We start from the raw sequence: 12,662 nt of genomic DNA on the forward strand, positions 1-12,662 counted from the left end.
AAGGAAGAAAAGACGAGTCATAGTTGTAGGAGACTCCCTGTTGAGGGGAACAGAGTCCAATATGTCGAGCAGCCCTTACTCATGGGGAAGTCTGCTGGCCCCCAGGAGCCTGGGTTAGCGATGTCACTAGGTAACTCTCCAGTCTGGTACAGCCCTCAGGCTACTACCCATTGCTGCCATTCTACATGGGAGGTGATGAAGCTCAATACGTAGCCCAAGGGTGATAAAAAAGAGACTTCAGAGCCTTGGGATGGCTAGTGAGGGAATCTGATTTTTTGGTCCCTCCTTCCTGTTGTGAGCAGTTGCACTGAAAGGAACAGACGGACCCAGTCTGTTAGTACATAGCTCTGTGGCCGATGTCACGGTAAGCCACCTTTCTCAAAGGGGAAGGAGAGGTTTTCCTCAGGAGCCTGCAGGGCTCATTGACAGGGCTTTAAACTAGAGGTAAAGGGGGTGTGGGATAATATCAAGCTTGCCTATGACAAGCTGTGGGAGGATACACTGTGGTTAGAGGCACAGGGTGCTGGTATGATCCCTCCACCTGTTGCCCCAGGGCATGCTGGGGGTGCTGCAGCACAGTTCAAGTCTTGCGGAGATGAGCTGGGGACTCCTGAGGTAGTAGGAGCCAACAAGGAAACTTCCATGGAACACCTTAAGGGAAAAAAGGAGTGTTCCACTAAGAAGGTGGCACAGCCAACAGCCCAGCTGAAGTGACTCTGTGCAAACACACACAGCTTGAGCAACAAACAGGAGGAGTTGGAAGCTACCCTGCTGTTAGACCTGACTGCTGTTACTGAAACTTGGTGGGACGAACCCCATGACTGGACTGTGGCTATCAATGGCCATCCAGCACATTCTTGCAGGTTTTGGCAAGCTTTCTTGATCCCGTGTCATTCTGTGCAGTCCATCTTCCAGATGAACTTCTGCAGCACTTGCTACCAAGTCATGAATGCAGAATTAGTTGACAGAGCCAGACCTCTGTGTTTTTCTCTGTTCCTTGGCAGCTTCTGCAAGGTCATCTGCAGGTAGTGTATGGATACATGGCAGTATTGCCCATGTGTAAAGGGCAAAATTTTTGTAGTGATACAAAAAACCAGGGTGAAGATTCAGGATGAAGAGAATTCTCTCTAATGTAGGTAAGACGCTAAGAAGTGAATTAGACTTTGCTCTAAATGCAATTTAACCTGTGCTAATAGTGAAAAATGTCTTAATTTATCCTCAAAGCCAAGGAAGTCTGGCCCTGAGAAAGTGCCTTCCAATTAATCATACTGCATTATTTAATGGCTATAAAATTATCAGTCCCTTTGGTGTCTGTTAACAGGTTCCTCTGTAATTGCGGCACAGTTTTCTAGGAGAGGAGAAATTGTAATTTTTTTTGTTTAGTGCATTAATCATAAGTGAAGTTCGATGTTTTCTAAAGTGATGTTCAGGTTACCAATGACAGTCTTCATCTGTCTTATAAAGAGATTTTTTTCAAAGTAGACTGGTTGTAGTCTGCACAGTATTTTCAGCAGTAATGAAAACTCTGTCTTAAACCATATTATTGCTGAGAACTTTTGAGTGTCCAAGCTACTCATCCTCTGAAAACTGCTGTAATTGTTGTGCTTTCATCCTTATGTAAAGTATTCTGACTGTGGGAAACATAGTTTGTGAGCTGACCTTGGGTTCTCCATACATGTGACAACACACGATAGTGAGTTTTCTGCTGCTTAACCCCCTCCCTGTGTCCTCCTAGTAACCTGCTTTCAAACACCACTAAACTGAAATTTTCCCACTCTTGCTGTCTTCTAAGCAAGTACCATGATGTGTATGTATTTCTGATCTCATCTCTTTCATCTCTTTGCAAAATGCTCCACTTCCACCATTTTTTTCTTAAATTTTTTTTTTTCACTAGCACTTGCATTTTTGTCACATTTGTGCAGCAGTGGATTGGTAACACTGACATCTTGGGAGGGATGGAGATGAGAACCAGAAGGGGATCCTGTATATCCTCAGACATACAGACTGATCACTAAACTGATTCATGTTGCAGAAGAGGTTAATTAGAAGTTAAAAAATCTGCAGTCTCGTACATTTAGCGAACGCCTTCCTGCTCAAACTGGGGATGATTTGACATTAACTTTTCTGTTTGTGGTTTGTCAGTAGTCACAGGTAATTTGTACTTACTTGTGCAAATGAGCTAAGGCTCCTTACCATTGATATTTACACTCCTCCCATTCCTGAACAAAACCAGAATAATGAAAATTGTATTAAGAAGCAATCGGGAATTTTCAGCAAAGGATCAAACTGTCAAGACAAATATTGCTCTGATGGCTACCTTTTCTCTAAGCTGAATCAGATCTGCTGTTGCTGTGCTTTGTCTGACTCTGGATTTAAAGAACTCTGTCATTGTAAGTCCTTTGTTGTTGGAAAACACATTTTAAAACTTGAATTTATAAAGGATTTAACTTGACCCATGCACTCGAAGGGAGGAATAAACCTACAGGGCCCTACCAAGTAACCTAGCAGTGTAAATTACAGAGTGGCGAGCCCTGTCCTTTTGAAAAAAAATGTGTTTGAGGAGAAGAAACTTATGAGTAGTGTTGTTGGGGTTTGCAGGTTGGGTGCCTCCAGAGCTGTCTGAAGGTGAGGTGGGAGTTCCTGGTTGATGCACAAGACCCTTGGATGCATGGGTCTGCTCATTGATCACTTCTGAGGCTGCAAACACTCTTGAAAACTCTGCTCTTGAAGGGTAAATGAAATGAGAAAATATGATGGAGAAAGCCTTTTCAATGACAGAGCAGTCATTGACTTTGGCAGAGGGAGTATTATTCCAACTTTTATTTTCTTTCATTTAGTTTTAGGAGTGAGCATGCTTGACAGTGTGGTAAACAGGATCAGTGAGAAGATCTCAGAGTCTCACAGGACACTAGCCTGCTCCAGCTGTCATCATGTGCCAGGCACAAAATAACTTCTATGTATCTAGCATTTTCAATTATAGAAATTCCCTATGTGCTACTCCAACCAGAGCAAAGAAACATGGGCTTATTTTTATTGTTTCTGTTAAGCTTTCTGTATTGTCACTTTGCTCTTTGTCCTTTGAACAAGGAGTTGACTTTGGAAAACGGAGATATCCTCATTACTGGCAATACATGTAGAAGTACAGATTTTGAAAGCTGCTCTTTGAAAAACTTGAAATACCCAGGTCAAGGCTGGCTGCATTTTCTTTTTTTTAATCTAAAATTTCTGTTTTAACCCCTCTGTTACAGGATGCCACAGGACAAATTTATTTAGTGGTTTATCTTAGGTTTCTGAATTGCGCGTTAGACATGATGCCATGTACTTTTTGTTAAACTACTACTTTCTTTTTGCTTTGTATGTCTGCTGAATCCTTTGTCACTTGGTTTCTGGATAATCAGATCCGATGAAGGGCTTTGCCTCTCTTATGCCAGAAGACAGGTTATTCTAAAGATTTATCTTCTTTCCAACAGAGAGATTTTTTCTTTATCCCATTAGATTTCCCCAACTTTGCCCAACAAGCGGCATAAAATTAAACCAATGCATCATTTTTTTTTAGCTGGTTTCGTTGTTGTGTCCATGTTAATTCAGTAGCTATTTATTTGTAAATAATTTCAAGATAAATATCTACGTAATACCACATTTTTTGACCTGATTGTATGATTTAAAGCATATTATGTTAAGCCTGGGAGTTGCTACATTACACTAATACTGTAAAGCTGAAAATATAATACCAGAGAACAGACAGCTGGAATAAATGCACTGTATAAATTGTACGGACACCTATTATTCTTTTTAGAAAAGATTATGATAAAGCTGATCTTAATTGTAACCCAGCCATCTATGAGAACTAATGGCTGGATGTTAAAGCAATACAAATTCCATTTAGGAGTATGATGTCCTGAAGGGCATCTAGGGGATGGCTCACTTGATAGCCACCCTTCATCTTTCACTTGACACTGGCTGCTGGGCACATCAGAGGTGTGATACAAGCCTAAATGGAGCTTCTGATCTACCTAAGGTAGCTGCTCTTATGAATTAAATAAAGCATGGTTTTTAAAAAGCTGGTGATGACTACTGATGAAGACAAAAATACTCGTGAATATGGCACCTGTATTCTCAGAGCTTTGCTTCCACATTTATAATGAAACCTGAAACCAGGTCAGTTTTTTCCCTCTTTTTTTGCTCATGCGAAAGGTGTTTATTTTTCACATATTTGCTTTTTTTTTTCAGTGTTAAGTTCTATATGGATCAAATCTTAAGTAACTTAGCAGCAGAATAATATTTTGCTGACTGTGTCTGCAGAGTCTGCTGTGGGTTGCCCAGTCTCTTTGCTCCTCACGGTCTGTAGCCCAGGACCGATGCCGTGGGCTTCTGGGGCTGAGCTTATGCTGCTTTGCCTGTCTGCCACCGGGGCTGCTGGAACCATAGTGCCACTTGCCAGGGCAAGGACACAAGTTTCTTGCATGTGCCTCCTGTGTACCGTGTGGATTGCCCCACAGACAGACAGGCAGCAAAAAGCTCTTATCTGACAAAAGAATCCTAATTAAATAAATCTGGACTTTGTTTGCTAAACTCCTGTACACCAGCCAACTCTTACTCAGTTTGTTACCTTTTTTTGCCATAATACTTAGCACCACTGGTTAATATAATATTAATTGTTAAGTTGTTTGTAAAAAAAGAGGAATTTTTTCTTTCCTGGAAAAGTGTTTTCTCTATTCTTCGATAGGTGATATTTAGTGTTCTTCCCTGCCTAGTTGCTGCGGTTTCTTGAAAATGTCAGGCTCTCAGACATGTTTTCACGCAGTGTTGAGCACAGAGCACAGTGGACTTTCAGAGTTTGAAACTGCATCTGGAGGGATCTAGGCTGCTTTTTTTTCTTCTCTTCATCCCTCCTTTCAAGAAACTCATGTTCTGATCCCTGTTACACCTTTGAATGGGATTACGTGGACTGCAAGAAACAGAATTTGACCGATGGTTTTTAAGGTGAACTTTGCAGGTGCCAAAGACTGGAAACAAGAGTAATATGCTAGACCAAGGGAAGATAACATTGTTTGAAATTTTTTGTTCATTTTCAGGTTCTAGACTGGTTGGCAACAGTGAAATAAAAGTTACAGACTTCTATTTGTGTTAATATTGGATATGTGTGAAAGGACCATCAGTAAGGCATTTATTTTAATGCAGAACAGATTCATGAGCTTGGGACATATAAAATATGAGGAATTTGTTCAGCGGGAATAGATTATGGATATGGTACTACAGGTGCTCCAGTGTTCGCAGAATACGGTAGAAGCTACTTCTTCCTTGCCTTCAAAAATAAAATGCAGTCTCTATAGCAGTGTGTACCTTCCTATTACAAAGCAAAAAGCTAAAAACGCAGAACGAGTTTTCCCCTGAATAATTCTTTTTTCCTACTTCAATTACTTTTTTTGTGCTTGGTTAAAGAGGTTTTGCTGTCATTGGACTTGCACACATACTCACCCTGCTTTGATTTCTCCCCTCCCCCACCCAGTCAACAGTCATGTTTCTGTAGGGTGAAGATGAAGTGTGAATAAAAATCATTTCTGCCTTTTCTTTCCATTTTTTCTTGCTTTCATATTTATGCAAAGGGTGAATGAATTTTCAGTGTTCTTGCATGCTGGTTTCCTGCTTATTAGCTCTTTTCCAATAGCACCTGCATGCACAGATATTACATTAGTAAAGGGTGCAAGAAAGAACGAGATGCCATCTGGGGAGCTGAGACAAAGAAAGGCAAAGTGGCTTTTTCACTTTCCCTCTCTTTCACCTATGTCAGATGTAGGTCTGCAGCCATTTGTTCTACCTGGTTGTTGGCTTTGTTTTGACTGGTTTGATCTCCACTCTGATGTGGTTGCCAGTGTGGTGAGGGCACCAGCACGTGCTGCCTGCAGAAGGTTGGTGGCTTGGCTGCAGGTGACTCTTCTTCCTCGTGTAGTGTGAGTTCCAGCCATCTGAAACCCACCTGCTGTGCTGGGAAAAAATGCTGGAAACTCTCCAGAAAAAAAATCTACAGCTGTCTAATGTCCCACCTAGAGCAAAAGTATAAGGGTCAAATTTGGCATTTTTTACTGTCTGCTGTTTGTGGTGATGAACAGCAAGAAAAAAATATAGGGTGATACATGCTTATGGGAGAAGTCGCTGACAAAATACTGTCAGACTGGAATGAGGGCCTATTTATTCTTAGAAATCTGCTTACAGTATCTTGTAATGTTTTTATGCTTAAATGTACATCTGAGTATACAGTTGGTATGATAATCTGCATGACTTTTCTTTTTTTCTTTCTCACAGTGCATGCCAATTAAAGGCCTTGGATTTGTGCTCGGAGCCTACAAATGTATTTGCAAGGCTGGATTTTATGATCCCAACATCTTCCCAGTGAACAGCTTTCAGAGTAAGTGCCTTTGCTTGAGTTTAAAAAAAAAAAAGAAAAAGAAAAAAGAAAACTGAGCTAGCATTAATAATGCAGGGCTCCTTTTCATCCTTGTCAGGGTTATACAGTAAATCCCAGTGGTTTGCAACTCTGGGATTATATAATCACTTAAGGAGTTCTAGCCCTTTGGTTTGTCATTTGTGATACTCTTGAGGATCCTGTAAAACATACGCACTTGAAGAATATTTGATTTGTAAATAAATTTAAAAACATAAAAGAAGTTTTGCTATGAGGAAATAAGAGACTTCTAGCATCTGTGCTCAAGCACAAGTAAGGAGCAGGGTCATCTCATAGTTTTCTCTTTGGTCAGGGCAAAATGACCTCTGGCTCTGTGCGGGCTTTAATTGTTTTCAGTTCATTTATAAAGGAGAGTCCAAAGAAGCATCCAAACTCTTGTATTTGTTGATGAGGTGTTGAAATGAATCAAGCCTGAGACTCTGGTTGGCTGTGTGATATGGGTGAGGTGTAGCCTATGCCTGCCCAGGACACTCCTTGTATGATACTTAGACTGAGTAGCTCACATTAAGGGAAGCAGAACTCTGTTGATACCTAGCAGGGGAAAAATATGTAAACTATATGCCCAAAGGTCATGTCTATTGCTTTCATCATATGACCGCAGCCAAACGTTCACGTCATCAGCTCTCTGCCGCAGGAGGAGTTTGTGTGAGATGCCCAGGGAATGGCAATGAGTAGTTTTCACCAAGCTTAGTCCAGGACAGCATGTATTATCTCCTGCCTTGTGTGGACACAGCTGTTCCAGTTCCACTATAGAAGTACCTCCAGTAGTATCCAACACTTAAAATGCACCTCTGTAATAACTCACTGATATGGATTGTGGTGTTTTGTACTGGTAAATCGCATGCAGGATTGTATGGCACCCAAGGAGGTGCTGAGACAGGAGAAGGCATGGTGTGGTGAAATCCCTAGCAGTGCTGTAAAAGGCAGTAACTTCAGGCTTGACTTGAACTGTTTATGGTTTGAATTGGTGTTACGTTGACTTTGGTGAGGAGACCGAGCCAGACAGTCAGGGCCAGGATGTGCATGGCTAAGTAAGCTCCCAGTCAGTGATAAATTGATGATTGGTTCTGTCGCGATAACTTGTTTCACAGGGTCTGAAAAAAGTTCTTTCTTTTTGGCAAGGAGAAAAGTAAAAGATGGGAACTATTTACAATTCCTTATCACATTGTTTAAAATCTCAAGTGGATTCAATCTTTTTGATCTTTCTTATATTTGCTATGATGAAGAACCATTTCAAAGTCAAACGTACACACCAGATAGTCAGTCATAGGTAGCAGTGCAGGAGATGCGTGTCAATAATCTTCCAGTAAACAGCATGACACTAGACAAATCTAAGCAAAGGCTTGCTGTTGCGTTATGAGGTCATATCCTTGGGATGTTTACTGCAACGTGCAACTGTTTACTGGCTATTATCCCTGTAGTATTTGGTGAGTGCACACATGAAGATACTTCCATGCATGACTCAGATAAGAAAATGCTTGATAAAATGGATTATAATGTGTTTGCAACAACTTTCAAGGTTGAAAGTTTGAAAAATAAAGTAAGAATCAAGTTTAGGACTATGCGAAATTATCATATAATTTTTGTGACTTAAGTAGTCTTAAAACTTTAGGTTTTAAATAGTCATTTTTCAGTAGTCAGATTTTTACACTTAAAATAAATTATTTACTTACCACAGTAAAAACAAATGTTTCATGTGTGGCTCAAAAGTGTGAGATCTTTTTGAACATGGGCTAGTGGAAGAGTGACTCTTTACTGTAATTTAGTAAACAGAGCTATGATGTTAGCTATAGAGAAGGTGTTTTCTAGAATAGATCTTGAAATGATAAATGGGTCGAGGTCCATGGGTGTTTGCCCTGAAAAGAAGTTCCAGTTCTAGGATATCTTCAGGACTAGTGTTCCTCAGAGGTTCTCCACCTTCTTGGGATGCCCAAGCACCATTGTGTTCCAGTATTTCCGTTCCTGCCTCCCGCAGTCTGGGTCGAAAAGACGCAAGATCTCATCTTACTGTCTGCTTGTATCTGAGAAAATGTGGCTACCAGCATGAGTCAGCACTGCTCTGCTATATTCAGGTTTCCGACATCATTGTTTAGAATAGAACTCCAAAGGAATCCACAATCTTCGTGGCAAATATGAGCCTGTTCTTTGCTCACTGTAGGATGCAGATTTCATTTAAGAAAGCAAGATATAACTACCCTTGTAGATGCCCTTCTGCTTCACATGTTTCAAGCTAAAAGTCTAAATAGAGATTTCGTAAGCCAATATGCATATGCAACATAGGTGAAATAGGCAGTCTCTTGAATTAAGACTAAAAAATGCACAATTTACTACTTTCACTGACAAGGAGAATTTTGATCAAAGATATTGAAGCAATTCTCTAGTCTTGTGAAAAGAAGAAAGAAATTATCACACATTTTAACACAACATTGATTTGGCTTCAAATCTGGAAGCTTTTAACCCTTTCTTGCTTATAGTAAACATTTTCAGCAAATTCAATTTTCTCTCTTATTTAAGAATATTCTTTATCACCCCCTTTTTCTTTCACGTTCTTATTCCATTAAGTGAATGTAGGGTAAGCAGTCTTAGAGGATGTTGTGGATAAGTGTTCGTAGATCAGAAAAGCTTGGAATCCTTCTGTGTGCTCTGCTGATTGCTTTACTTCGATGGACCAGATGTCAGCTCAAGAAACACTGATTTTTGTAGACAAAATATTAGCTTGTCAATAGGTTTTCCAGATTTCCTAGTGTGCGTGTGTGAACAATGGAAAATTATGCTTGGTGTAAGCGCACTGGTTATGCTTTGGAGACAGAGTAGTGCAATCATGGAACAGCATGCTGAACAAATGTTAATTAAGAAGGTTTTCATCTAATTTGAAGCTAATTAATTCACTAGATAGCATCTTTATGAAATCGAGGAACAATCTGAAATAGAATCGGAGCTTATACTGTGAACGTTAAGTAGTTAATGGGTCTGCTCTTCAAACGTCTGTGTAAAATCCTTTCCTTATTCCCAAATCTTTGATGTGAATTTTTCTCCATTCAGAAGTCTCCATGCAGATTTAGTCCGCTTTAAATACAATGGGGGGAAGCATTTGGCATTTAATAAGCTCACTTTCCCTCATGTCTAAATTGGTCTGCATTTTCTGAAAGTAACAAAAGAGGGTGAAATGAAGAAAGCAGCAGTGGCAAGCCGTATTGTAACTTAATGAGAGAGACCAGCAGCGAGGGAAACGGGGTCAGCAGAGGACTGTTTTTCTCCTGTATGGGTGAACTGCCCATCCTGTACAACTAATGTCCTTACCCTTCTCATACTTTCAGAAAAGGATGCAGAAACTCGCTTTTCTGGCAGTGCGTTGTCGGAGGAAGTCTACACCTGCCTACCCTGCAGGGAAGGATGTTCTTACTGTACAGATGATACTCCCTGCTATGCACAGGAGGATAAGTATTTACGACTGGCTATCATCTCGTTCCAAACACTCTGTATGCTGCTGGACTTCATAAGCATGCTGGTAGTCTACCATTTTCGCAAGGCAAAGGTAATCAGACATGTTTTATTTTGATATTCCTGATTGTTATGTGGTATAGACTCATTTATGTTAGGTGTATAGCTTCTCATTTTGACAGTTTTTAGGTGAGGAGCTCAGCTCAAGGAAAGAATGGGATTTCCAAAGAGAATTCTTTGCTTTAGGTGTAGAGGTACCTAAATTGTTTATGTAGTTTTTGAAAAAAATACTAAGCAACTTGTGTCTCCCAGTGAAGTCTGCTTATGTTTATAGACGATCAGCAAAAATCAAGGAAACCTATTATATTTGAAATAATTTTGGAAAGTCAAGTCAAATATACAGATATCTAAGGAGGCATATTGGCATTTATAGTCTCTGGATCTTGAAAATCTCTGTTTTACTGCTATGAGAATAATGTTTAGTTTCAGTATATTTGAGAGACTAGCTAGAAAATAGTTATATCAAGGAGAAATCTTTCCAAGCAACTCTAATTCCTAGAGAGTTTACACTCCATTCTATGATTAAAGACTTTCTTTTCTCTTAAGTATGACTAGATTAAGGAGTATCTGTAAATTTACAGTTGTGTTATGTACTAACCTAATGAACTTTCTGCTTTTGTCCACTCAGAATCTTTTAACAAGTAAGATCTCATGGAATCTCACTGTTGCCTCAATAAATACAGAATATTCTCTGAAACTTCCAATTTACTAAAAAAAATGAATCGAAGCTGACACACATTCGCTACCTACATTTGGGAGACGTAGGTGTGCACACAGTATGCTACATTGTTGAAATTAATAGCTTCATTCACTTTCCATAACTAGATAAGCATTTCCATTTTGGTTTTTGGAACACTTGATCCCACAGTCTTCCTAATCCTTCAGTGTCTGTGTTACAAATGCGTGGCTGATTTTGAAAGACTTTAATATCCTGGCAGGAAATCACAGAGCGAACAGTAACATTCTATTTTTTTTTTTTTTCCTCCTCTTCTGTTTCTGACAGAGCCTTTGTGCTTAATGATATTGCATAAGAAGATCCAAATTACAGACTTAATTGTATTTATAAAGTTTTTCGTTATGAGAAGTCTGTTGTAGGCATCTGATCAGTTGCTTAACATTAACTTAGCAGAAGAACCTCATTCCGATTTTGTGACACTTTAGTCCACATGGTAATGTTACTTGGTTTTAATGTCATAGACAACATCATGAAAGAAGCATTCCTTGTGTGTAAAAAACTTTACTTTCTAAATAGTGTGGATTATTTCATATGCAGCTATTGCAAGTTTGGCTTGTTTTTTTTTTCACACTGAAGTATTGATTGTTTTATAAGACATTTCTATATTTTACCATAAATAGTCTGAGATCTGAGATGAGTAAAATTACATAAACTCTTGCACACTTGTAGAATTATATATGTTCTGATATACAGTAAAAAAAAAATATATCTTTATTAAACGTACAACAGAAATCTTGTATTTCACAAAAACCTTCTAGTAATGAAAGGTGCGTTTTTACTTTTGGGATGAATAGTCATTTCTCCAAAGTAGACTCCGTGTAAAGAAACAGATGGGATCTGAATATTTAATGCAAAATCAATAACATATACATATACACCCTTTTCCTTGTTTCTAAAGAACTTTTTGGTCTTTATGAAAAAGTTTGAGTTTATTTGTTTCCAGATTACCTGCTACCATTAGACATCATGACATCTGAGTGAGAATCAGGCATAAATCAACACATTCTTTTTCCACGATAAAAAATGATGGCTTTGAGACATTGCATTTCATTCACTTGGACAGACGTGTATTCAATTATGATTTTGCTACCTTAGAAGAGAATTGGCTTGGCTGTAAATGTATATCTCACAAGGAAAAGGAGAGGAAAAATGAGACAAAAAAGTAATACAGTGATTAACAATTCTTTCCTGTATTATCAATGTTTTCAAGGAATAGAAACTGATAAATATACGTTCCATTGCTCTTCATGTCATTCAGCTGAGTTTTTTCTTATACATCTTTTATGTCCTTTATCTTGTTGGTACAGCATGATTTTCAAAAGAAAAAGATCTTGTGGGATTGTCGTGAAATGAGAAGGTTTATGGAGGGCAAACATACTGTGAACAATTAATATTTGCACAAGAAAGCTGCTGGTTACATTGGATAGTGACAGAATTTGGAGTGAAGGAAGAAAACTAGTCACTGACTGTGTACCCTCCGCCAAAGGGGGCAAGTAATGAAAATCAAAGAACAGTTTTTGAAATACATTAAAAAATCTGCATTTTGAGAATTTCCAACTGCTAGTGAAAAAAACCTCCATTAGGTTAGTATATCTCACTGTGAATAAAGTTACTCTGTTGAATTGCTCATTTCCATTTTGCTGGGTAGGTGTTAGAGAAGAGCATTTTTCGAATTCTCTCCCATGTATGGCCCTACAGTATTTAAATAGTTACAAATAGTAATTTTTAATACAGCTTTTTAATAGAAATAAAAAGTAGAAAGAATTCTGTGCTGCTACCACATGAAGAAAAAAAAGTCTTTAAAGGAGCAGAAAATGTGGATTAAGAACAAAAAAAGCTCAAATTAAATCCCAATGCCGAAAAGAATGAAGAATAGATATGTCGCATTATGGTATTGTTGTTGACCAGTGAAATGAGCTCAATAAAATGGGAAAACACTCTAAGATGCGTTACCACTGTAGG

The 12,662-nt window shown here is 38.8% G+C and overlaps 1 protein-coding gene across 1 annotated transcript in view; it reads left to right on the forward strand.

Annotated features, from left to right (window-relative positions):
* GPR158 (G protein-coupled receptor 158) overlaps positions 1–12,662 on the forward strand; it is a 189,355-nt gene that overhangs the window by 75,336 nt on the left and 101,357 nt on the right. The window contains exons 3-4 of the mRNA XM_009569336.2: positions 6,304–6,406; positions 9,781–9,998. Of these exons, the coding sequence (XP_009567631.2) occupies positions 6,304–6,406; positions 9,781–9,998 (321 nt within the window). The remainder of the gene's footprint in view (positions 1–6,303; positions 6,407–9,780; positions 9,999–12,662) is intronic.

The sequence above is a fragment of the Cuculus canorus genome, chromosome 2 (assembly GCF_017976375.1).
Source record: "Cuculus canorus isolate bCucCan1 chromosome 2, bCucCan1.pri, whole genome shotgun sequence".
In the NCBI taxonomy this organism is placed as follows: domain Eukaryota; kingdom Metazoa; phylum Chordata; class Aves; order Cuculiformes; family Cuculidae; genus Cuculus; species Cuculus canorus.